Genomic DNA, 26,557 nt, shown 5'->3' with positions numbered 1-26,557 from the left:
ATTTCTTGGAAGTCTTTTGAGATGGTCCTAGGTTTCGATCTCGCTCTTCCCTCTTCATTTACTCCCTCTGCTAAACTGAGTTTGTCCCACCTTGATTCGGTAATCATAGATTGTCATGTCCTTTTGACCAATCATGAATGCTTAACAGTGTTGAAGGGATGGCCCAATCGTACCCCAATGGGACCAATCAGCTTCTGGAAATGTTTTAAGGCAGAAACTGGACTTCCGTATTTCATCCATTTCGGCTCATTGGATCCAAATAAAACAGCAATAAGAAACAAAATGGTGCGTTGCAGGGTTGGTCAAAGAGAAATTGGGAGGGGACATTTAGCGAACAAAGTGCGTGATCTTTTAATGAAATCGGGGGGAGGTGAACCGAATTGTTTCAAATGTCTGCTCCCATAAATAGGAAGCGAAGTTTGTCTCGGTTTCTGGTTTTATGATCTACACAATTACAAACAAATATTTTCTGTTAAAAACGTACGAGCTGTCAATCCTACAACATTGCGAATAGTGCGTCATCGATAATCAGAAACATTTACTACAGTAACGTAACAGGTGAGTGACAACTGGCTAACGTTAGCTAACTAACTAAATGTAGCCTTCTGAATGTCACGTACACCGCTGAGCATGAACGTATTGTTGCTGAGCATAAATCAGTCATAAATGGGCATAAATCAGTCAGAATGGTAACTATTAACTAGCTAACGTTAGTTGGGTTACAACGTTTGTCTATGACGTACATTTAGATGATTGTAAAAACGGCTAGCTGGAGTTCGTCTGAGCGGTTGGTTGGATATGTCCTCAGCCGCTAGTAATTTTGTGGTCCTGTCAGAACTTAATGTTGATTAAACAGTTAGTGCACTTAATGCGGATTGGTTTCGGTTCTGCCCACTAGTGCTGTCCGGTTAGAACATGATGTTGACGGCCATCACTGTAACATTACTCTTGCTAGTCATCGACACGTCTGTTCCACACAGGCTCTTATATGATATGTTTGTGCAACTGTGTGGTGGTGACCAATGGATAGTAAAACTCTGGATATTATGGACACATCTGCCTTGTTCTTGCCTGTAGCGAGTCAGAACCTAGCCGTTTTTACAATGATAGTTTTGTTTACATTTTCCAGAATGTCATGTGGGTGGCTTTTTACTTTGAAACAGACTTTCCAACCGCAGAAACGGATTCTTGAGGCATAGCCTATACTTGGTGTAGGAAAATATTAATAAGAGTATTAAGTATTCAAAGGGTACTTTCTCTCAGGCCATGAGTGAGTTTCAGTCATATACTTGTTACATGTTACATACATTCTTGATTCCCAAGATGGCATAGCAGTCAGACGTCCTTTGTCCTCGTCTTGTCCCATATATTTATTTATTTATTTACACGTATCTTTTATATATTTTCTTTTCCAAAAACTCAACTTCAAAACACTCCTGCAACCCACCTTGCCAATTAAAAAAAAAAAAGAAGTATTATGTACCTCAAATCTGAAATCTACAATAGAAGCTAACCAGAAGCTAGCCAGTTTACTGCTCTGAAACACTTCAGCGAGCAGGCCTTTCTAATCGACCTGGCCTGGGTATCCTGGAAGGATATTGATCTCATCCCGTCAGTAGAGGATGCCTGTTTCTTTTATTTTTAAATGCCTTCCTCACCGTCTTAAATAAGCATGCCCCATTCAAGAAATTTAGAACCAGGAACAGATATAGCCCTTGGTTCTCTCCAGACCTGACTACTCTTAACCAACACAAAAACATCCTATGGCGTTCTGCATTAGCATCGCTCTTCAAAGGGGGAGACACTCTTGACCCAAACTGCTACAGATCTATATCTATCCTACCCTGCCTTTCTAAGGTCTTCGAAAGCCAAGTCAACAAACAGATTACCGACCATTTCGAATCCCACCATACCTTCTCCGCTATGCAATCTGGTTTCAGAGCTGGTCATGGGTGCACCTCAGCCACGCTCATCGATAAGAAACAATACTGTGCAGCCGTATTCATTGACCTGGCCAAGGCTTTCGACTCTGTCAATCACCACATCCTCATCGGCAGACTCGACAGCCTTGGTTTCACAAATGATTGCCTCGCCTGGTTCACCAACTACTTCTCTGATAGAGTTCAGTGTGTCAAATCGGAGGGTCTGTTGTCCGGGCCTCTGGCAGTCTCTATGGGGGTGCCACAGGGTTCAATTCTTGGACCGACTCTCTTCTCTGTATACATCAATGATATCGCTCTTGCTGCTGGTGAGTCTCTGATCCACCTCTACGCAGAAGATACCATTCTGTATACTTCTGGCCCTTTGGACACTGTGTTAACAACCCTCCATGCGAGCTTCAATGCCATACAACTCTCCTTCCGTGGCCTCCAATTGCTCTTAAATACAAGTAAAACTAAAGGCATGCTCTTCAACCGATTGCTGCCTGCACCTGCCCGCCCGTCCAACATCACTACTCTGGACGGCTCTGACTTAGAATATGTGGACAACTACTAATACCTAGGTGTCTGGTTAGACTATAAATTCTCCTTCCCGACTCACATCAAACATCTCCAATCCAAAGTTAAATCTACAATTGGCTTCCTATTCCGCAACAAAGCATCCTTCACTCATGCTGCCAAACATGCCGTTGTAAAACTGACCATCCTACCAATCCTCGACTTCGGTGATGTCATTTACAAAATAGCCTCCAATACCCTACTCAATCAATTGGATGCAGTTTATCACAGTGCCATCCGTTTTGTCACCAAAGCCCCATATACTACCCACCACTGCGACCTGTACGCTCTCGTTGGCTGGCCCTCGCTTCATACTCGTTGCCAAACCCACTGGCTTCATGTCATCTACAAGACCCTGCTAAGTAAAGTTCCCCCTTATCTCAGCTCGCTGGTCACCATAGCAGCACCCACCTGTAGCACGCGCTCCAGCAGGTATATCTCTCTGGTCACCCCCAAAACCAATTCTTCCTTTGGCCGCCTCTCCTTCCAGTTCTCTGCTGCCAATGACTGGAATGAACTACAAAAATCTCTGAAACTGGAAACACTTATCTCCCTCACTAGCTTTAAGCACCAGCTGTCAGAGCAGGTCACAGATTACTGCACCTGTACATAGCCCATCTATAATTTAGCCCAAACAACTACCTCTCCCCCTACTGTATTTATTTATTTTGCTCCTTTGCACCCCATTATTTCTCTCTACTTTGCACATTCTTCCACTGCAAATCAACCATTCCAGTGTTTTACTTGCTATATTGTATTTACTTTGCCACCATGGCCTTTTTTTGCCTTCACCTCCCTTATATCACCTCACTTGCTCACATTGTATATAGACTTATTTTTCTACTGTAATATTGTATGTTTGTTTTACTCCATGTGTAACTCTGTTGTTGTATGTGTCGAACTGCTTTGCTTTATCTTGGCCAGGTCGCAATTGTAAATGAGAACTTGTTCTCAACTTGCCTACCTGGTTAAATAAAGGTTCAATAAACATGTAGTCTTGTGGTCAGACCACTGGCAGCAGTGCAAAGAAGATAATGTCCCTAGATGTGCAAGCTTAGTAAACAAACCTCACCTCGTATTGTGTACTCTGTCTGTATGGCTGTTATTACTGATTATATGCATGCGTGTGGTGTTGTCTCCAGCCAGGCATGGCCCAGTGGGAGAAGCTGAGGCAGCTGGAGTCTGTGTACCTGACACAGGTGGATGAGCTCTATGATGGGGATGCCTTCCCCATGGATGTACGCCACTACCTGGCACACTGGATAGAGGGTCAAGACTGGTGAGGCAGTCCATTCATCCTGCACTATTTCTTGTTTCAGCCACAAAAAAAACTGAAAGGGTCTGGGTGACTATGCACTGATTTAGGGATGTCTGAAGGACCACAGGGATGTCCATGTAGAACAAACCCAAAGAATGTCAGGGAAAAGGGGTGAATGAAGCTCTTATGTAGTTCCTAAACCAGTTTCCTTGTGTTTCCGTCCTTAGGGATCGTGCAGCGCGGGACCATGATGTTGCCATGGTGCTGTTCCAAGTGTTATTAGAGAACCTGGATATCCAGCACAGCCGCTTCGTCCAGGGGGGAGAGTCCTTCCTGCTGCAGCACAACATACGCCGTTTCAAACACAGCTTCCAGGTGTGGCTCTCTATGGGGTGTCTCTGATAAATATACTGAACAAAAATATAAACCAACAATTTCAAAGATTTTGGTGAGTTAGTTCATATAAGGAAATCAGACAATTGAAAAATTCATTAGGCCCTAATCTATGGATTTCACATCACTTGGAATACAGATAGCTGAAAAAAGATAGGAGTGTGGATCAGAACCAGTCAGTATTTGGTGTGACACATCTCCTTCGCATAGAGTTGATCAGGATTTTGTTTGTGGCCTGTGAAATGTTCAATGGCTGTTAGAAGTTGCTGGATATTAGCGGGAACTGGAACATGCTGTCGTACATGTCCATCCAGTGCATTCCAAACATGCTCAATGGGTGACATGTCTGAGTATGGAGACAATGGAAAAACTGGGACATTTTCAGCTTCCAGATATTGTATACATATCCTTACCACATAGGGCCGTGCATTATCATGCTGAAACATGAGGTGAGAGCGGCAGACGATTGGCATAATGGGCCTCAGGATAATGTCACAGTATCTCTGCATTCAAATTGCCATCAATAAAATGCAATTGTGTTCGTTGTCCGTAGCTTATGCCTGCCCATCCCATAACCCCACCGCCACCATGGGTCACTCTGTTCGCGATGTTGACATCAGCAAACCACTCGCCTACATGACACCATACATGTGGTCTGCGCTTGTGAGGCTGGTTGGACGTACTGCCAAATTCTCTAAATGGACGTTGGAGGCGGCTTATGGTAGAGAAATTAACATTCAAGGGTCTGGCAACAGCTCAGGTGGACATTCGTGCAGTCAGCATGCCAATTGCATGCTCCCTCAACTTGAGACAACTGTGGCATTGCATTGTTTAACAAAACTGCACATTTGAGTGGCCTTTTATTGTCCCCAGCACAAGATGCACCTGTGTAATGATCATGCTGTTTAATCAGCTTCTGAATATGCCAAACCTGTCAGGTGGATGGATTATCTTGGCAAAGGAGAAATACTCATTAACAGGGATTAAAACAAATTTGTGAGAAGTTGTGTGTGTGTGGAACATTTCTAGGATATTTTATTTCAGCTCATGGAACATGGGACCAGCACTTCACATGTTGTGTTTATATTTTTGTTCAGTGTAGATAGAACCTTCTAGAACAGTAGTCAACTGGGTCTTAGAGCTACTGAGTTTGCAGCCCTTCAAGGTTTTGATGAAGTACTACTACTTTAGTAAAACCACTCTTCACGCCCTCTCTTCCTCCAGAGGTACCAAGAGGAGCCTTACAATCTGGCCAACATCATCCAGTGGTTTCTGGCGAAAGAGAAGGAGATCCTGCAGAACGCTGAGCTGGCTGAGCAGGTTAGACAAACACAGAGCCTTTAAGAACCGAAAGTATTCAGACCCCTTGATTTCCCCCCCCCCCCCACATTTTGTTAGGTTACAGCCTTATTCTAAAATCGAGTAAATTGTTTCCCCCCCTCAATCTACACACAATACCCCATAATGACTAAGCAAAAACAGGTTTAGAATTTGTTAATTTATGAAAAATATATATCCCATTATGTAAGTATTCAGACCTTTTACTCAGTACTTTGTTGAAGCACCTTTTGGCAGCGATGACAGCATTGAGTCTTCTTGGGTATGATGCTACAAACTTGGCACACCAGTATTTGGGGAGTATCTCCCATTCTTCTCTGCAGATCTTCTCAAGCTCTGTCAGGTTGAATGGGGAGTTTTGCTGCACCTATTTTCAGGTCTCTCCAGATGTTCCATCAGCCACTCTACCATGAAGGCCTGATTGGTGGAGTGCTGCAGAGATGGTTGTCATTCTGGAAGGTTTTCTCATCTCCACAGAGGAATTCTAGAGCTCTGTCAGATTGACCATTGCGTTCTTGGTCACCTCCTTGACCAAGGCCCTTCTCCTCCGATTGCTCAGTTTGGCCGGGCGGCCAGCTGAAGGAAGAGTGTTGATGGTTCCAAACTTCTTCCATTTAAGAATGATGGAGGCCACTGTGTTCTTGGGAACCTTCAATGCTGCAGAAATGTTTTGGGAACCTTCCCCAGATCTGTGCCTTGACATATTCCTGTCTCGGAACTCTATGGACAATTCCTTCAACCTCATGGCTTGGTTTTTGTTCTGCCATGCACTGTCAACTGTGGGACCATAGACAAGTGTGTGCCTTTCCAAATCATGTCCAATCAATTGAATTTATCACAGGTGGACTCCAATCAACTTGTAGAAACATCTCAAGGATGATGGATGGAAACCAAGATGCACCTGAGCTCAGTTTCGAGTCTCATTGCAAAGAGTCTGAGTACTAAAATAAGGTATTTCTGTGTTCATTTTGTATAAATTTGCAAACATAAAAATAAAAATAAACTGTTTTCGCTTTGTCATTGTGGGGTATTGCGTGTAGATTGAGGATTTAAAAACATTTAATACACCATTATTCGAAAATGGAACGTTACAAAATGTGGGAAAATGAAAGGGTTCTGAATACTTTCCAAAGGCACTGTGTATTATAAAAGGGCATTTAAGAATAGGGTGCGGGATTGGGTTATCCTGTATACCTACTCTCTCACCGCCTTAGGAGGCGGTACATCTCATTTGAAAGACTTTAGGGTCATCAATACTGTGTTTCTTCTTCCTCTCAGGTCCAGCTGCTGCAGGTCCAGCAGAACCCCATGGAGACAGACAGCCAGCGGAACATTGAGCGCAAGATGGCAGACCTTAAGAATAAAGTTCAGGTGAGCGTCTCCGTGAGTCTAAAGGTTGCAATGCCTACCATGATATGAGCATCCTATGCGGGGTGGGCTCTCCTCTAATGTTGCTGCCAAACTTTTCATTATGATAACATTACTACCATGACATTATGTTAACATACTTTTTTACTCATCTCATATGTATATACTGTATTTTAGTCAATGCCGCACTGACATTGCTCAATCTAATATTTATATATTTCTTAATTCCATTATTTTACTTTTAGATTTGTGTGTATTGTTGTGAATTGTTAGATACTACTGCACTGTTGTAGCTAGGAACGAACACAAGCATTTCGCTACACCCGCAATAACATCTGCTAAATATGTGTATGTGACCAATAACATTTGATTTACAGACCACCATTGACAGTTTGTCTGTTTTGTTGTTGTAAATGCAGTGCATGGAACACACAGTGAAATGTCTGGAGGAACAACAAGATGAGTTTGATTTTAAATACCAGACTCATAACATGGAAGGTGAGCTCATCCTTTGTATTTGTGATAATCGATTAAGCAGAGGATAGAGACTGAGGGATATGATACTGTATATATTTCCCTGAAGCCCACACGGCTATGAAGAGTCAATTTTCTTTTGTCATAGATGTGAGTTATGAAGTGACGCGTTCTATCGGGTGACATCTGTAACCTCAGTCTATTGTAGTTGATTTGTTGACTTGACGATGACTCAGGCTCTTGTGCATAGGCACCACCAACGAGGCGGAGAAGACGGAACAGATGAAGGTGCTGCAGGCTCTACTCAACAGACTGGACGCCTCCAGGAAGGTACAACCCTCTAGTCTACATCACCTTAAACAATTTACGCCTTAGACATTTACCTAATAATAAATTAGGACATTATGAAGTGTATTATTCATATAACATGTATTTCCTCTGGTTCTCCCCCCCCTCTCTCCCCTTCGTCCTCCCCGTCTCCGCTGTAGAGCATGTTGTCCGGTATGGGTATGCTGCTGGACGGTGCGGAGGAGCTGCTATGTGTGCTTGTGAGGGAAGAGCTAGTGCAGTGGCAAAGGAGGCAGCAGAAGGCCTGCATTGGAGCCCCAGACAGCACCTGCCTGGACCAGTTGGAGAAGTGGTACAGTACAGCCATTCACCTCTGTAGATCTACCTGACCTAAGCCATCTTTAACTGCTGTCTGCTGTAACTCTGAGCGTTCAGTACATCTGCCCTGGCTTGCTGAAGGAGGGACTACGAAGCCTTTCTTAGAAAGAGCCTGCGGCGGTAGACCATGTTCATTCTGTTGTGTTTGACCTCTGACCCCTCTGTGTGATCTCCTGTATGACCTCTATTCGGCCCCTGTCTGACCTCTCTCTAGGTTTACAACGGAGGCGGAGTGTCTGTTCCAGGTGCGTAAGTTCCTTAAGAAGCTGGAGGAGCTGATGGGGAAGGTGACCTATGAGCACGACCCTGTGAAGAAGCAGAAACCAGCGCTGCAGAAGAGGGTGGACAGCCTCCTCACCAGCCTGCTCAAAAGGTTTTACATAATTTACAATACACAATCACACTGGCTCATAAACAACTCTGATAAACAAAGTTTACACACTAACATAGTAAATCCTCAAACAGTACAAATAATAATACACAAGCACACTAATGATATGTTCAGCTCCCTTTTTCTCACTATTGTTCACAGAAGGTATTTTGTGTTTTCAGCGCCTTTGTGGTGGAGACTCAGCCCTCTATGCCCCAAGGGAAAGGCCCCTTGGTCCTGCGTACCAATGTCCAGTTCTCAGTCAAGACCAGGTGAGTACTTCAGACTCTTTCCTAGTTATGACGGCTGTTAAATAACCAGCCCGTCACTGAATTGAATATCATAGTGAATGTGACATCCATTTATACAATTCCGTGTGTTTCTTCTAGATTCCTCGTCAAAGTTCCTGAGCTGAACCATGCCATGAAAGTGAACGTGTCTATGGACAGGTGAGATGGAACCTTAGGAAAATTAAATCCGTTGTTCTTTACATATTAGATGCCTGCCTTACATAGTGCTCTCGTTGCTTTAGTCCAGACATGTAGATAGTCATTAGATTTATTGATCATTGCTTTGCTTTTGAGCTAGATGACTTTAGAACATTGTCAGAAAATTATATGAGTGAATTAAGTGACCCCTATTGGCCATTATACTGAAGTGGATGTTCCTCTCCCTTTCTCATCTCTAGGGAGGCTCCTTTGGTCAAAGGGTAAGATGTGACATTTGGGACTAGATTTGTGCCAAATTTGAAGTGTAAAAACATGACAACGAATATAAAGAAATCGAATGTGTCAACAAATTCATGTAAACCACTTTTATACATTCACCCGGTCACTCCATGTTCTTTTGGCCTGTAGGTACCGTCGGTTCAATGTCCTGGGGACCAACAGTAAGGCCCTGAACATGGCTGAGAGTATGAGTGGAGGCATGGTGGCAGACTTCAGACATCTGGTGAGTCAGTAGGACAGACAGGCTTTTGTTGGCGGAGAGATATGGATTGGTAGTCAGTTACACAACGCTGTGTGGAAATTAACCATGAAACTGTATGCAGTTGACTTGCTTAAAGGTAGTCAGTGATGCACAAGGTAAACTGTAATATTGGGGCAATTTCCGCAACAACTAAGAGCATTGAAGCGCGAGGCTGTACTTCTCCAGTGTTTATGGTTCCGCAGCTAACACGTTGTAGCTATCGAAGCGCACCTGCGCAGATACACTGTCAGTGAAAGATACACTGTCAGTGCATCACTTTCATCTGTAACATCTGCGGTGTTGCTCATGGCAACATCATATAGCTGAGTCTCAGTTTAAAAGGTTTTGATGAATCAATTATGATATCAATTATCTGATGCATTATGCAATTTTGTCATCACAATTGCTTATAGCAGAGATGGACTAACCAAAACAGATTTAATTGTTATTTGCAGACACTGAAGGAGCAGAAATCTGGAGGAGGGGGCAAGGGGATCCATGACGTGAGTTACATCACGCTTCAACATATATACACTTTAATACTCAAAGCATTAGGAACAACTCTACTTCAGCCATGCTGTAGTAGAGTTGAGCAGCAGGTGTGTTTGATCCTGGATGTGTTGGTGGTGAACCTCTCTGTGCCGACAGCTCTCTCTCAGCGTCACAGAGGAGCTGCACATCATCAACTTTAACACGGAGTTTCTTCTGCACGACATGTCAGTCTCCTTAGAGGTGGGTCTTCCTGTCATTCCCTGTGCCCTCATTAGCTATCAGCCCCATATATTGTGACACAGTAAGGGTGTTCTGGTCTTGCATTGGTTTCCCTGGATGATTGTCTGCTAAAAACAATCTAAATGTAATAAGGTCCATGCTACAGTAGTCGGTCATACGAATGCATGTTCCTTTGTCCACTGCATCCCACCCCAGACGTCCTCTCTCCCTGTGGTCATCATCTCCAACTCCAGCCAGCAGCAGAGTGCCTGGGCTTCCATCCTCTGGTTCAACATGCTTTGCCTCGAGCCAAAGGTGAGAGGTCATCAATACAGGTCCCCCAGCTTTTGATCAGATGTCTTGTTCAAACAATTACTTAGCCAACTCTTAAAAAAATATATGTTTTTAATAAATGTATATTTGTGTGTTTTAATAATTGTTAAGAATGTGTTTCTGCAGAACCTTCTGTTCTTTGCCAACTGTCCCGCGGCTACGTGGCCCCAACTAGGGGAGATGTTGAGCTGGCAGTTCCTCTCCTCCACCACGCGGGGTCTGGAATCTAACCAGCTGGACATGATCGCACACAAACTCTTTGGTACGTCTACTACCCATCTCAATCCTAGGTATAGTGTTCATTGGCTGGTATGTTTACAGTGCTACATGACTTTCAGGTCTAGAGATGTCAGTGAAGTAGGTTTGGCAAATTATTGTTTTCTGCCCCTTCAGGAAAGCAGCAAAGTTACGACGCCTGCAAAATCTCATGGACTAAGTTCAGCAAGGTGATTATCTTGTCACTTGTTAGCTCTCTGCATGATGCTGACAGTGGAAATACTGATGTCAGTCTAAGCTGTGCCAACCTCAATCATCCCTGTGTTGCAGGAAAATGTTCCTAACACCAACTTCACTTTTTGGGTGTGGTTCGATGGTATCCTTTTTATGGTGAAGAGTCACTTAGAGAACCTGTGGAAAGATGGGTATGTCTGAGGAGAAAAAATGACCCATTATAGTTTGAGGCTCTGAGATAGGCTGGCCCGTTATTTCACAAAATCATTATTTGAGAAATAGTTTATGGATGTCCTTTGATTTAACAACAACTTATTAAAGGTCTGGTTTGTTTTCTCTGTGTATGCTTTTCCACTCTGCAGTTCTATCATGGGTTTTGTGAGTAAAGGCAAAGAGAAGACCCTCCTGAAGAAGAAACAGAGGGGTACATTCCTCCTGCGCTTCAGTGAGAGCATCAGAGATGGAGGCATCACCTTCTCCTGGGTGGACTACTCCCTCACCGGTGAGACGACAGGATCATATGGCATGGGACAGAGACTTAACAATAAATTATTTTCGCAAGATTTCTACGTCACATTTAGGAAGTCTTGTACTACACACAGTGACGCCTTTTTATATTTTAGCATCCGATGAATTGATTGACGTTAGTGCTTCCAATGAGGGTGAATTTATCCTCCTCCTATCTGTCCCCCTATATTGCCCTCCCTGCCCCTTTTCCACACATTCTCTACTACCTTATCTAATCTATTATCCTTGTCCTCCCTCTCCAGGTGAGCCTGATGTGCGCTCGGTGCAGCCCTTCACCAAAGTGGACCTTGGCCAGATCCCTTTCCATGAGATCATCAGAAACTTCCAGATCCTGGAGGAGGAGAACGTCCCGGAAAACCCGCTCCTCTTCCTCTACCCTGACACGCCCAAGGTGGAGGCCTTCGGGAAGTACTACACAGAGAAGAGTGGAGGTGAGTACCAGAAGGATCTTGTGGCGCAATGAAAGTTTGGATTCTTGATGCATTTTATAGTTTGTTTATGAAGCATTTGACATCCTTTTTGCAAGTTGAGTTGATTGCTATTAATCTAAATAATGTACCTTTGTCTTTTCAGCGGATAGTCAATACATTAAGTACATCAAAACTAAGTTGGTTTTCGTATCTAAAGAGTGAGTATTTTTATCATTTCATTTATCCAGCCTTAACATGTGGATTGTAAGTCACCTGAAAATCCCTACATGAGCCTCCCTTAGCCCCCACTCTACCTGTGCTTTCCGAACAGAGGCCATTTTGTAAATGAAAGCTCGTAATATGAAAATACTCTGGCTCCATCAAAATTGTAGTGTAATCCCAGTCTCTCATTGGTCACCTCAGGAACTGGTTGTGTGTAATGGCTATTTGTCATTGGTTACTGTAGGAACACACTGGAGGCTAAGTCGCCTATGTATTCTGAAACTATGGAAGGCGAAGGCTCAGGGCCAATGAACCCAAGATATGGTCTGGGTGGAGAGGCGTTAGGTGAGTCGCCAAGCCTCCCAGTAAACCACCAATCAACCAAATCCCTTTAAGTGTCATCTGACCCTTTTTCTCATCAGAAGTCAGCAATCTGCTCCTAAACACAATAGCATGCTTTTGAGCTTTATCTGCCCTCAAGTTTCTCTGTCTTTAGCTGATCATTTCAAAGTAGGGGTCCTTAAGTCTCCCTACTGACTGCTAAACCATAGAAGGGAGGGCACCTCAATCAGCTGGGTTTCTTTTGGTTGACTGTTTTCCTTAACACCCCCCCCCCCCCATTGTCTCATTGTTCTGCATATGCCTGCATGTGCCATTTTCTGTAGAGAATGTTAGCTAGTGAGCGAGGTAGGTGATTTACACAGACTCCGTTTACACCCTTTCTCTTCCTCTGTTTGCCATACCAGTCCCTCCAGCATTCCCGTGATTCTGCAATCGCAATTTCTTTTGAAATCTACAATTCCTTGCCTATTATGCGAGTGCTTACAAATTTGGCCAATCACTGCACTATTTCAGCATAAAACCAGTCAAATCATCAAAATATTGTTGCATAAAACTGACTATCACCGCAGCACAGAAAGAGGGCTTGCAATTTCAACCAATTGGCGCACATTTACCTCATAATTCAATCAAGCCACACGTCAACATTTTTTTTTTAACGCATTTTTGCACAAAAAAAGGCTATTGCTATGCAAAATGTCAGAATTGCCGCAGCAAACTCGAGCATTTTCCCCTGCAAATACTACACAAAAAAACTGAAATCCTGGAGGGACTACCATACCGCACCATATGCTCCAAAGATGCATCTTCATGTCTGTGGACTGTATGTTTTAATTAACCACAACTGGCTGTTTTGTATCACTAATAATGATATTCCGTTCTGTGTTTTTCACCTAATACATGTCTGCTTCCTCAGTGAGTTGCAGAATGCTGTTTTCCAAATGAAACCGTTGAGTCTCGATTGTAACTAGAATAAATAACTGATTTTAAATTCCTTCTTACAACAGAGCCCTCCACCTTCCCTCCCCCAGAGCTGTCCCTGATTCCTGACCCCATGTTCTCTGTTCCCATGGTAATTCCCGATGAGGACCCTAATCCCACCTTTCAGCAGTTCCTCAATGACCCCAACATGTATGAATGCGTTGACTTCCTGTATGACGCCACAACCATCCATGAGGGGACTCTACCCGGACTCCCCTTCACTGCCCCTCTGCAGCCCTGCGAATGACCACTCTCGCAGCATTCACAACAATACACAATGTCTAACCAAACTATATGACTTGCTACTGTGGAAGCACTTACCCATAATTCAAAGACAACGTCCATCCATATTTAACCAAACTGAGGATGCACATTAGACCATAACGTGGTTACATAGTACACAAATATAGGCTACTACTCTCACTCTGCATCTGTAACATTAGAAAAGCTCCGTGGACCATCTGTTGTGTCCATCAGGTACAGCATATTACAATTTTTCTATGTGTGTGTGTGTATATATATATTACATTAAGAGATCTAGTAAGACTTTTTGCACTGTTGTGACGTGACTGATTTCTGAGAAGGGAAAAATATGTGAATCCCGTTTTTATAATATTTGCATTGCCTTCACACCAACTGTAGCTTTAAAAAAAGAAGCTAATTTAGTGTTTGAAAAGGTAATGAAACTTTTGCACTTCTTCCTCTCTTCTGTTTGTCTTTTAATAATGTTTTTTGTCCAAATACCATATTTGACACTGGATAAAAGGTCTGGTTGAGCAAAAACAACTAAAAACAGACATTGCATGTCTGCTTACTAGGTAGAAAAGCCCACAAGCGTTGTATTATACATTGATATGAGGAAAATACTGCTTGTGAGAAAATGTGACTTTATATTACGTGTTACATTACTTGTGTCCGACAGGGTTAAGAATTCTATTATGTGTAACTGAGAGACATTATCAACCAGCATCCAACCCCAGGATGGTACGGAGGGACACATTTTAAGGCGCTACTCCAAAGAGCTGGAGAAGATGAGTGACTGAGTGATATCCAAGTCTTGGGTCCAGTCGGTTTCATTTTAGGCCAATTCAGACAGTACCACATGAATCATCATTTTTATGGTTTCTGATTGCTTTTAGAGTGTAGCATTTCTGGTGACCACTTACCTGATTTATGATAGAGGGATACGTCAATCTATACGCTGTGGGTGTACAGTGTTGTAGGGCACAGCATGGGCTGCAGAATGTGATCATTAATGAGTGACTTGGTATGTACCACTATTTACAGGTCAGGGAATTCTCTTGGAGTGAAATAACCACAGAAAGCCTGTTGTTATTTTGTACAAGCCGCAGCAGGGATATTGCAAACTTTACTCTGTTCGTTCAGGATTCACAACTCCTGAATACAGCGAGGAAAGATTAACATGTATTGGGAATGGCATCTATCATTTGTATTTCTTGTTTTACAGCATAGTCTGCAGATAATGACATGTGATGATAAAGGGGTTAAAATAAACTGATATTGAGATGTGACCCAACCTGGCTATACATTTTTTCCCCCAACAAATCTTGAGTTTGGTGTCAGTCTGTTCAGTAGTCACAGTGACAAATATCTATTGCGATAGTAACCACAGTAGTAGGCTAGGATGAGACAAGCTGCCGAAGGAGAAACCAATCTGTTTTTTATACAGCACGTTGCTCTGTGTTAGAGAATCTCACAAACATTGTAATTCAGTAATACTCATAGAATATGACATCATGCCACATCTATACCAATATGACTGCATGGTGTGCTATGATAAATAAATGAAATATTCTGAATCACCAGGAGGTGGAGACCTATTTAATCATATCATTGAGGACATTATGACTTCCAACATCTCTTTAGGACATGCATTTTGGAACTTGAAAAAAGGAACATTTCAGAAGTTCTGATCTAGGGTGGGCAGAATTTTCCCATGTGTAAAAGGGGAATGTCCTATGTGTCCAGTGAAAGTAAGGTACTAGAAGTAATGAAAGTACAGATTTGTTATATTATAAACAGACCAAGATACAATGACATATATACAAGATGTAGAGGAGGATGTAGTTATTTGCATAACTAACACCCCCCAGGTCTTGATACAGTGATATCTCCCCGTTGGTGACCTCTGGCTTCCTGCTGAAAGAATAGATGACCTTATGCGGTTTGATCATATTATATGACTACAGTACATGATAGAGGTGAACTTTGAGCTTTGAAAGCCATTTCATCTATTAGAACTAAGGCCTTACAGTAAGTGTACGTTGGTGTTTGTAACTGAAAAAAAATAAGCCTTGTGAGCATAATCTTAGCCTAAAATCACAGAATGGCTGATTTTGCCCTTGCGAGCTGATAGTAAATGTGACATTCAGGAAGGAGGAGAGGAATTTATAGAGGAGGAAGTAGCTCCATCAAGACCAATGGGGGAGAAGAGTGTTTTCCCTATTTGAAGTGCTGTGATAATTACTTTATGGTTGTCTTACCCAGCTTAGTCGAATGCACTATAATGCCGCTTTCAAAATAACTCGGAACTCATAAATCTCAGACTTCCGACTTCAGTGCGTTCAAGATGACTGGGAAAAATATTTTTGGACGGTCATCCAACTCGGAATTCCAAGTCGGGAGCTCCGGCCTCTTTCTAGAGCTCCGACTTCCGGACCTGAAGATTACTGTCGTCATGATTTGACATTGTTTTTTTCAGAGTTTCCAGTTTTCTTGAATGCAACATTAATCCCTCTGAATAAGAGCCCCTCCTAAACTACCAATATGTAAAGGTCAATGTTTCCAGAGGGTCTGGTGGCCCTGGCCAGTAGGGCCCGGTAAGTCTGTCCAAACTGGCGGTTCAAGACAGTGTAGAGCACAGGGTTATTACAGCTGTTGAGTCAGGCGAGGTTGGCACAGAACATGTGGAGCACCTTGGGGGGTGCGGTTCTACTTATCAGCAATGTTCAGCAGACAAAACAGCATACGAAACACTGGACGATAACTCACCATTGTCCACTGAAGAGGTGGTGGAGGAGGAGGGGGCAGTGATAGGGGCAGGAGCAGCCAAGTGGAGCGCAGGGATAAGGGCAGCCCTGCTAGGTGAGCTGAATGTGAAGTTAAAGCAGACCCACAGGTGGAGTGGGAGGACTGGGCTTTCCCAGGGTTCCCCTTCACCTCTCCACCCTTGTATTGGGTAGTTCCCCCTGGCTGTTCAACTCACAGCTCTGGGTGGTGGCCACCCCACTCCCGACGCCACTGTCCCTCTCCATCCCTGGTTCTGATGAGGTCGGCTTCCTTCGTGATAAGCGTCAGCTGAGTCAGTAGCTGACCGGTGCCCTTGCTGCCACCCTGACCCGCCTGTAGATGAGCAGGAATAAAAGCACCACGCAGCCCAGGCCGATGAAGAAGTAGAAGAAGAGCAGCACGGTGGTGTAAGGGCGCCCCCTGGTGCGGTGGAAACTGCATGTGCACACCTGCAGGGAAGAAACACGTAAATGGGCCAAAGCCGGCCAAAGCTGGTGGAGGGCAGGAGGAGGGCGAGGCCCCACCGAGAGAACACACACTCAAAGATATACCGCCTCGCCACCAGCAGGTAGCGACTTGCCTTGATCAGATACAGTGTGATGATGGAGACGGAGTTGGAGAGGAAGAGGAGGCCGAAGACGCCGCCCCTCCAGCGGAGGTGTAGGTAGGAGTCAACACAGGCAGTCTGCAGCAGGGTGCAGTACAGCAGGTCCGCCAGGCACAGGTTCACCATCAGCGAGTTGAAACGCGTCCGCACCCGGCCAGAATGGTCATCACGTTCCCCACCGTCCCAACTATGGTCACAGCCGAACTCCACAGCACGCCAAAGCAGCGGAAGGCCTCAAAGGAGGAGTGGTGGCAGGAGAAGGAGCCATTCCCCATGTCACCTGTGATGTTCTTCAGCATCCTGTGAGGAGAGTGATAAGATCAACTTTATTGTTCCCCAGGGGGAAATTGTATTGGAAACACAATGATATAAATTATGTAAAAATACATCACATCATTTACACATACACAGAGAAAGAATGTAAATTCCAAAATCAGCTGTCAGTCAAATAGGAGCAGGCTGTTAGATGAGTCGGGGATGTCAGAGAGGGATGCTACAGGTGCAGGTTTCTGGGCTAAACTTCTAGACCATTTCCCCTTTGGCAAAAAAACTGTCAGCTTGTTGAAATCAGTTGGTGAACCATTATTGTTCTCTGTCATATGTTCCATGATGTCATGTTTTAGAACCAACCTAGACTAGGCTGTTTTTGTTGTTTCTGCAGCTCTGTGGTTCCAGTAAATTAATTTATGTCGTTTGACTTTCTGTTCATATCAGATCACAGCCAAAAATACAATTCTTTATTCTTCCTCCTGCCCAATAAGGCCCCCTCAGTTTCAATGGACCCTGGTTGCTGTATTATTTGTACTTATATTTGTGGTGTGGTTTTCATATAAGTCCTTTTGGGCTTCCAACCTGTTTTTACCAGTTTTTTTTTCATCTAACACTAGGATTGTACAGCAGACTTAATATTATATTGTGCTGCCTTTGACGGAATAACCATACATTTTCATTCCTTGAAATGAACAGTTTAAACCATAATAGAAATGTACATGTCAGACAGTTCTGTTAGATGTCAACTGTATACTAGAGTACAAGAAAGTATATTTACATTTATAGATCTTTCTCTGTGGTGAATCATTAACTCACATTACAGAAGTTGCTCTGAAACTGAGAGCATTAACTCCCACAGGTAGTGCTCTTAACACAGGAATATTACAATCAAACAGAGTATCAGCAAATAACAGAATAAAACTTGGGTGGTTACTGATCCTGAAGTTTATTTCTCACCTCAGTTCTGAAGTTTGTCATGGAGTCTTTGTCTCTCTGTGCGTTATCTTGTTCTTTGGTTCTTCTATGTGTCGTGGTTGTTCTGTCACACAGTCTTTTCATAGTTTATCTGTCACTCAACTGGTTCCTTCTCTTTTTAAGCTCTTGAGCTTCCTCTAATCTTATCATTGGTAAACCCCAGTGACATCATACGTGCTGCATAGCGGTGTGTTTTCTGTTCCATGACGGATCTGTTACTCAATTATGGTCTGTTCCGAGTTTTCACAGCACAGAATCTCTGTGTCAGTTTGCTACTATATATCTCATTTTGTTAAAATTAATTTGGAGTCAAAGCTCACTCTGCCCTGGTCAGACATAATAACAATCAGTATACAATAGCATTTCTATGAACATACTGTACAGCATCACCACCCCAGTCATTTTGTAATAATTTATTCATCTACACGTTTTTTTTTTTACAATAAGGAAGCTCTTTTGCTCACATCGATAAAACAGTCTACATTTACAATAATGATTCAATACAGTTCTCCTAAATAACATTTAATATATTTATACACATATCATTTATTTATTGCAGTAAACAAGAGTCGTTAGCAGGAGTGCTGTAAGTATTGCTACAATTTCCCAGTCCTTTACCCTTCTTATACTGTATGAGAAACAGTTTGGTGACTTTACAGTGACACCAGGCTCCAACCCAAGCCTGCTCATTTGTATGGGTTAGGGTGAGGTTAGGTACGGAATACGGACACATGAGGCAGAGCAGGACAACAGTCTCCTTTTAAAGTGAAAATATATCATTAATTGCAATACTCTGGAGCTAATATTGCATATTATACTACTATACTACTATACATCAATGCTTGTGATAAGCATATGAGAGAAAAACAGACACAGGTTCATGGTCCTTATTCATTTCCCCTCTGTTAATTGGAACCCCTTTGACATAATTTTTAACTTCAAAACATCTTCCATTACAGTGTCTCTCACTCATGCCACACTCAGCTGACAAAATATTGGAGGTCAGCAAGCATCCCGGGAAGGGAAATCCCACTTCCCTTGTGTTCTCAGTGGAAGAGCCTGCCGCCATCAGATATCTCTAATGCTTCCCCTGTTGTTCACAGTGTAGAAACAATGAATTTAAGACACACATACCACACTGTGTTGGGACTGTGCAGTCATCCTAAAGTTCCCAGTAAAGGTTCAGAAATTAGCAGTCTCGTTAAGTCGCTTCCAGTTTGAATGAAAGTGGTCACCATTGAGGCATAATGCCCTTCATCGGTCTCTATCTATATCCAGAATACACACACGCACAATCACAGAAAGACACACACAGACACAATAATTAGACAACAGCCATACAAATTAATAAGATAAGGGCAGAAACTGGAGGAATGCTCAAACGAACCAATTGACTCCTTGTAACAGTTCCAAATTGGCCAGTCTCTTAAGAGGGACTCACATACATTCGCATACACTACATACACACAACACAAACACACGCACACTCACAAAGTTTAGACTCATAATTTGCTGCTGATATTCTGTTCTTTATTTTACTCTTACTATTATCTATCCTCATGCCTAGTCACTATAGCCTGCCTTCATGTACATACAGTGCATTTGGAAAGTATTCAGACCCCTTGGCTTTTTCCACATTTTGTTAGGTTTATTCTAAAATGGATTAAATCGTATTTTTTTCTACACACAATACCCCATAATGTCAAAGCAAAAACAGGCTTTTACGGGATCTTGGTTACCTCCTTGACCAAGAACTTTTTCCGCCAGATTGCTCAGTTTGGCCGGGCGGACAGTTCTTTTTAAAATCTTTAAAAAAATATATATTTGTTTACTTTTACCCCTTTTTTCCCCCCCAATTTCATGGTATCCAATTGGTAGTTACAGTCTTGTCTCATCTCTGCAACTCCCATACGGATACGGGAGAGGAGAAGGTCGAGAGCCATGCGTCCTCCGAAACACGACCCAACCAAGCCGCACTGCCTCTTGACACAATGTCCGCTTAACCTGGAAGCCAGCCACACCAATGTGTCGGAGGAAACACCGTACACATGGCGACCGTGTCAGCGTGCATGCGCCTGGGGCGGCCAGCTCTATGAAGAGTCTTGGTGGTTCCAAACTTTTTCCATTTAAGAATGATGGAGGCCACTGTGTTCTTGGAGACCTTCAATGCTGCATAAATGTTTTGTTACCCTTCCCCAGATCTGTGCCTTGACATAATCCTGTCTCGGCACTTTACGGACAATTCCTTCGACCTCGTGGCTTGATTTTTGCTCTGACATGCACTGTCAACTGTACGACCTTATATCGACAGGTGTGTGCCTTTCCAAATCATGTCCAATCAATTGAATTTACCACATCTGGACTCAAATCACCTTGTAGAAACATCTCAAGCATGATCAATGGAAACAAGATGCACCTGAGCTCAATTCCGAGTCTCATAGCATAGGGCCTGAATGCTTATGTACAGTTGAAGTCGGAAGTTTACATACACTTAGGTTGGAGTCATTAAAACTTGTTTTCAACCACTCCACAAATTTCTTGTTAACAAATTATAATTTGTAGGACATCTACTTTGTGCATGACATAAGTAATTTTTCTAACAATTGCTTACAGACAGATTATTTCACTTATCATTCACTGTATCACAATTCCAGTGGGTCAGAAGTTTACATACAGTTGTGGCCAAAAGTTTTGAGAATGACACAAATATACATTTTCACAAAGTCTGCTGCCTCAGTTTGTATGATGGCAATTTGCATATACTCCAGAATGTTATGAATAGTGATCAGATTAATTGCAATTAATTGCAAAGTCCCTCTTTGCCATGCAAATGAACTGAATCCCCCAAAAACCTTTCCACTGCATTTCAGCCCTGCCACAAAAGGACCAGTTGACATCATGTCAGTGATTCTCTCGTTAACACAGGTGTGAGTGTTGACAAGGACAAGGCTGGAGATCACTCTGTCATGCTGATTAAGTTCGAATAACAGACTGGAAGCTTCAAAAGGAGGGTGGTGCTTGGAATCATTGTTCTTCTTGCACCTAAATCAACCATTTATTGGATCATCAAGAACTTCAAGGAGAGCGGTTAAATTGTTGTGAAGACCGTCTCCTAAAGTTGATTCAGCTGCGGGATCGGGGCACCACCAGTACAGATCTTGCTCAGGAATGGCAGCAGGCAGGTCTGAGTGCATCTGCATGCACAGTGAGGCAAAGACTTTTGGAGGATGGCCTGGTGTCAAGAAGGGCAGCAAAGAAGCCACTTCTCTCCAGGAAAAACATCAGGGACAGACTGATATTCTGCAAAAGGTACAGGGATTGGACTGCTGAGGACTGGGGTAAAGTCATTTTCTCTGATGAATCCCCTTTCCGATTGTTTGGGGCATCCGGAAAAAAGCTTGTCCGGAGAAGACAAGGTGAGCGCTACCATCAGTCCTGTGTCATGCCAACAGTAAAGCATCCTGAGACCATTCATGTGTGGGGTTGCTTCTCAGCCAAGGGAGTGGGCTCACTCACAATTTTGCCTAAGAACACAGTCATGAATAAAGAATGGTACCAACACATCCTCTGAGAGCAACTTCTCCCAAACATCCAGAAACAGTTTGGTGACGAACAATGCCTTTTCCAGCATGATGGAGCACAAATTCTGACAAACTCCAAGCATTGATTATGAAATAATGGGCTGCCATCAGTTAGGATATGGCCCAGAAGTTAATTGACAGCATACCATTGCAGATTGCAGAGGTCTTGAAAAAGAAGGGTCAACCCTGAAAATATTGCCTTTGCATCAACTTCATGTAATTGTCAATAAAAGCCTTTGACACTTATGAAATGCTTGTAATTATACTTCAGTATTCCATAGTAACATCTGACAAAAATATCTAAAGACACTGAAGCAGCAAACTTTGTGGAAAGTAATGTTTGTGTCATTCTCAAAACTTTTGGCCTCGACTGTAAACTAAGTTGACTGTGCCTTAGAACAGCTTGAAAAAGGAGTCCTATATCGACATAACCTGAAAGGCCGCTCAGCAAGGAAGAAGCCACTGCTCCAAAACCGCCATAAAAAAAAGCCAGACTACGGTTTGCAGCTGCACATGGGGACAAAGAGCATACTTTTTGGAGAAATGTCCTCTGGTCTGATGAAACAAAAATAGAACGGTTTGGCCATAATGATCATCGTTATGTTTGGAGGAAAAAGGGGGATGCTTGCAAGCCGAAGAACACCATCCCAACCGTGAAGCACGGGGGTGGCAGCATTATGTTGTGGGGGTGCTTTGCTGCAGGAGGGACTGGTGCACTTCACAAAATAGATGGCATCATGAGGAAGTAAAATTATGTGGTTATATTGAACCAACATCTCAAGACATCAGTCAGGAAGTTAAAGCTTGGTCACAAATGAGTCTTCCAAATGGACAATGACCCCAAGCATACTTCCAAAGTTTTGGCAAAATGGTTTAAGGACAACAAAGTCAAGGTATTGGAGTGGCCATCACAAAGCCCTGACCTCAATCCGATAGAAAATTTGTGGGCAGAACTGAAAAAGCGTGTGCGAGCAAGGAGGCCTACAAACCTGTCTTAGTTACACCAACTCTGTCAGGAGGAATGGGCCAGAATTCACCCAACTTATTGTGGGAAGCTTATGGAAGGCTACCTGAAAAATTTGACCCAAGTTAAACAATTTAAAGGCAATGATACCAAATACTAATTGAGTGTATGTAAACTTCTGACCCACTGAGGATGTGATGAAAGAAATAAATGCTGAAATAAATCATTCTCTCTACTATTATTCTGACATTTCACATTCTTAAAATAAAGTGGTGATCCTAACTGACCTAAGACAGGGACTTTTTACTAGGATTAAATATCAGGAATTGTGAAAAACTGAGTTTAAATGTATTTGGCTAGGGTGTATGTAAACTTCCGACTTCAACTGTAAATAAGGTATTTCAGTTTTTTATTTGTAATACAATTGCAGAAATTTCTAAAAAACATTTTTTGCTTTTTCATTATGGAGTATTTTATGTATATTGATGAGGATTTTTTTATTTGATCAATTTTAGAATAAGGCTGTAACGTAACAACATGTGGAAAAAGTGATGGGGTCTGAATGCTTTCCGAATGCACTGTATCTACCTCAAATACCTCGTACCTCTGCATATTGATCTGGTACTTACTGTATTAATTCTTGTGTATTTTTATTCTTCTTGTGTTACTATTTTATTTTTAAACTCTGCATTGTTGGGAAGGGCTCGTACGCAAGCATTTCACGGTAAAGTCTACACAAGTTGTATTCGGCGCATGTGACAAATAAAATTGGATGTGATTTGATTCAGGCACATAGCAATGTCCCACTTTCCCTTTCCCTCTGTCTTCTTACAGAGAATAAGACTGAAAGTGGAGGTGGAGGAGGAAAACAACAGTTAAATGGTTTAAGTCCATCATTTTAACTGCATTCATTATTCAAATTTCTTATTGTGATTTCTTAAAAACATTTCCCTCTATCTTGATGCATTCACTACACATTTCTCCATTGAGTCACAGTGGGGTTTAGAAGCCCTCTTTCTTTCTTTCTTTCTTTCTTTCTTTCTTTCTTTCTTTCTTTCTTTCTTTCTTTCTTTCTTTCTTTCTTTCTTTCTTTCTTTCTTTCTTTCTTTCTCTCTCTCTCTCTCTCTCTCTCTCTCTCTCTCTCTCTCTCTCTCTCTCTCTCTCTCTCTCTCTCTCTCTCTCTCTCTCTCTCTCTCTCTCTCTCTCTCTCTCTCTCTCTCTCTCTCTCTCTCCCTTCCTTGCCTCCTCTCTCTCACCTGATCTGACAACAGAGGATATATAGACTAACATCTATCATCCACAACACTAGCACATATATCTAGTACCTGGAAACATACAGTACAATGTACCTTGTGCCTTGATCTGCAGAGCAGGCACCTAATCTAGAACCTGGAACTACAGAGTGGGGTAGGTAGGTACTGCATTTTGATTATTGAACACCCCAACAGGGGTTTGCAGTAATGCACTATTGGTTCTACTGTACTATGAATTATGAAATATTACTAAGAGCAGAGGCAGCTACTGTGTCTAACCTAGTGTGCTTTTTATTTATTTTATGGAACTTATATAGCAGATGGCTTTGGGTGGGTGAGCACTGAACCAAAACTACAGAGATGTGGAGGAAACAGGAAACAGAACAGAGCTCAGTTTACTGAGTCAGCCATAGTTTGTATAGTTTGACCTATACTTTTTTTTTTGCTATACGTATCTCAGAGTCAACTAAATGTGGGAGGAGGATTGAAGGAGGGAGAGCATGTACAGAAAGTCCACCTGACTCTGTCATGCAACCTTCCTCTTTAAAACGACTGCAAGCCGTCAATCCTTTGCTTTGGAAGTTGTCGAATGAAGAAAGGTGGAGAGGGACAGGCATAGTCTTTCCTCCGTCAAATGTTTCCGTTTTAACATCTGTTGATTATCTATCAAGAGGTTTTCCCTGTTTACTTCACAGTGTGCTTCTTCCTGATTGGCCCCCGTCCCACCACCGTCAATAAGGGGAGAAGAGGATTGGCCCATGTGTGGTGCGCATAGGCCCAGGGGCGGGCCGTAAGAGGCTGAGGTGCGTGCCCTGTAGTGTGCTCTGTAGGAGGTGGTGGTGGGGGTGGTAGTTCTGAGGGTGAGAAATGGGACCAGGGGCACGCAGCTGAGCCAGCTGATTGGAGGAGGCAGCGGCTGCCATCGCCGCAGCAACAGCCAGGGGGCTGGGCAACAGTCCGTGGCCCAGAGTTTTTGGAAGGTCCTTTGAGAAGGTCAAGGAAGACTGTGAGATCCAGAGAGAGAAACAGTGTAAAGGTCAGAATGAGAAATGATAAAGAAGAGGCAGAGAAAGGGTATGCTGTCTATTTGGCAATCCAGAGCTAAATTACTTAATGATAAATTAATGATTAAAGGCATTGAAAGTATTGCTATAGCCTACAAAAAGAGTTGGATCATTACCACAAAGTCTGTGCGCTTCTTGTGCCGGCTGAGGAGGGGATTTGGCTTCCCAGCAACTCCATCCCGATGCCTTCGACTGGATATATGCTGGAGAACAAGAGAAGATGAAAAGTATAGGTGTAGAGTAAAGTTCCCTCTAGAGGCTGAACTGTAGTCAGTTTAGCATTTTCTCCACTAATGGTTAAGGTTAGGATTTGGGGAGGGGAGGGGAAGCTGATCCTAGATCTGTACCTAGGGAAAACTTCCCTCTGGAGCAGTGGTCATGGTGGTCACTCACTCACCTGTTTGAGCTGCAGCTCAGAATTCACCCTCACGTTGCAGATCTCACAGTGGAAGGTGCGTTCCTGAGTGTTGGGGTCCGAGTGCAGCCCCCCTGCCTGCTCAGGGCTGGGGTTAGGGCCCAGCCGAGGGTACGCCTTGATGGGGCCCAGCCCACTCCTTGCCTCCAGGATGGTTTTGTGTTTGGTACCTGTCACCCATGGAGAGAGTGCTTTATTTGTACATTTTGTAAGTTAATATCCTATAGATGCCATCGGAGAGTAGTCTAATTCAGGCACACATTTCATGATGTTCTTGTTAATATCAAAACGTTGATATTTTATGTATTTTTTGTACTATTAAGAAATTAGGGGACTGAATGATTGTAATATGGAATAATCTACCCTGACCTTTGAACTATTTAACTATTTTTGGCAAAAATGAGATTTCACACCTGCCGACAAAGGACAGGAGCGTTCAGCCGCACTAGGTCACCCAGCAGCCAGGTGAGAATTTAGTTATTTTTTGTGTGTTCTTTTTAAGGTCGCGTATTTGTATTTGTATGTTCCTTAAACCATCATTTGTCTGTGGCTATCATTGTAATTAACCTAGTCCCCAGGTTATTTGGGGCGGAAGTGTGTGGTGAACAAGATCACATTGTAATTGGCCATAAAAAGGCCGAAGTATAATGAGTCAGAAAGTGTGGTGACATTGACTCGCCACTAGAGAGCTGTAGTGACACAGCCAAAAATGTTCCGGATTATTCAGCAGTTTTGGTAGCCTATATCCTCCTCTATTCTATCTGGTCATGTAGCACAAAACCATTCCCCCCATTTCTATTGTTCACTGTCATTTCACATTCAGCCCCTTTTGTCTCTTTAAAAAAATAAACATCTCTTCTTTCTCAGTCCAGTTAAATACTTCTTCTCACCCAATTCTACTCTCCTTTTCTCTCTTCATCCTCCCCTCTGCTGTACTGTTTCTTTCCTGATGTACACGACAAGACCAAAAGTATGTGGACACCTGCTCGTCGAACATCTCATTCCAAAATCATGGGCATTCATTTGGAGTTGGTCCCCTCTTTGCTGCTATAACATCCTCCACTCTTCTGGGAAGGCTTTCCACTAGATG

General features: G+C 42.9%; 2 protein-coding genes and 1 pseudogene across 6 annotated transcripts in view; 1 reads left to right on the top strand and 2 right to left on the bottom strand.

Moving 5' to 3' along the window:
* The first annotated feature begins 324 nt into the window (after positions 1-324).
* LOC139559753 (signal transducer and activator of transcription 1-alpha/beta-like) lies at positions 325-14,840 on the top strand. Of its 3 annotated transcripts, none has more exons than XM_071376086.1 (24): positions 330-558; positions 3,645-3,777; positions 3,984-4,131; positions 5,374-5,469; positions 6,766-6,858; positions 7,275-7,353; positions 7,580-7,659; positions 7,818-7,969; positions 8,210-8,368; positions 8,548-8,637; positions 8,755-8,814; positions 9,054-9,074; positions 9,223-9,316; positions 9,790-9,837; positions 9,983-10,066; positions 10,262-10,360; positions 10,505-10,640; positions 10,772-10,824; positions 10,925-11,019; positions 11,191-11,330; positions 11,599-11,787; positions 11,930-11,984; positions 12,233-12,333; positions 13,335-14,840. In XM_071376086.1, exons 2-24 carry the CDS (start codon positions 3,647-3,649, stop codon positions 13,553-13,555), a joined length of 2,424 nt encoding a protein of 807 aa, XP_071232187.1. In that variant the 5' UTR covers positions 330-558; positions 3,645-3,646; the 3' UTR covers positions 13,556-14,840. The 3 variants fall into 3 exon arrangements, with proteins under 3 accessions (XP_071232197.1, XP_071232187.1, XP_071232178.1); XM_071376077.1 differs by having other exon boundaries at positions 331-558; positions 3,641-3,777; XM_071376096.1 differs by lacking the exon at positions 12,233-12,333 and having other exon boundaries at positions 325-558; positions 3,641-3,777.
* A 288-nt stretch (positions 14,841-15,128) lies between these two features.
* LOC139559779 (G-protein coupled receptor 84-like) lies at positions 15,129-17,244 on the bottom strand (annotated as a pseudogene).
* Positions 15,129-26,557, bottom strand: part of LOC139559764 (zinc finger protein 385A-like) — a 102,483-nt gene continuing 91,054 nt past the window's right edge. For 2 of the 3 annotated variants that reach the window (XM_071376107.1, XM_071376124.1), the window contains 4 exons: positions 25,450-25,637; positions 25,169-25,255; positions 18,173-24,992; positions 15,129-17,245 (listed from right to left, as the gene is read on the bottom strand). In XM_071376107.1, the coding sequence (XP_071232208.1) occupies positions 24,720-24,992; positions 25,169-25,255; positions 25,450-25,637 (548 nt within the window). In that variant the 3' untranslated portion in view covers positions 15,129-17,245; positions 18,173-24,719. The remainder of the gene's footprint in view (positions 17,246-18,172; positions 24,993-25,168; positions 25,256-25,449; positions 25,638-26,557) is intronic. The other variant, XM_071376117.1, reaches the window with a different exon arrangement.

The sequence above is a fragment of the Salvelinus alpinus genome, chromosome 2 (assembly GCF_045679555.1).
Source record: "Salvelinus alpinus chromosome 2, SLU_Salpinus.1, whole genome shotgun sequence".
Taxonomy (NCBI): Eukaryota; Metazoa; Chordata; class Actinopteri; order Salmoniformes; family Salmonidae; genus Salvelinus; species Salvelinus alpinus.
Note: the sequence above shows the minus strand (reverse complement) of the source record. Positions and strands in the feature narration are given on the sequence as shown.

Coding starts and splice junctions, on each gene's coding strand:
- LOC139559753 (XM_071376086.1), top strand. CDS start 3,647: ATGGCCCAGTGGGAGAAGCTGAGGCAGCTGGAGTCTGTGTACCTGACA. Junction 7,660..7,817: donor GACTGGACGCCTCCAGGAAG/GTACAACCCTCT, acceptor TCTCCGCTGTAG/AGCATGTTGTCCGGTATGGG. Junction 8,369..8,547: donor CTCACCAGCCTGCTCAAAAG/GTTTTACATAAT, acceptor TTGTGTTTTCAG/CGCCTTTGTGGTGGAGACTC.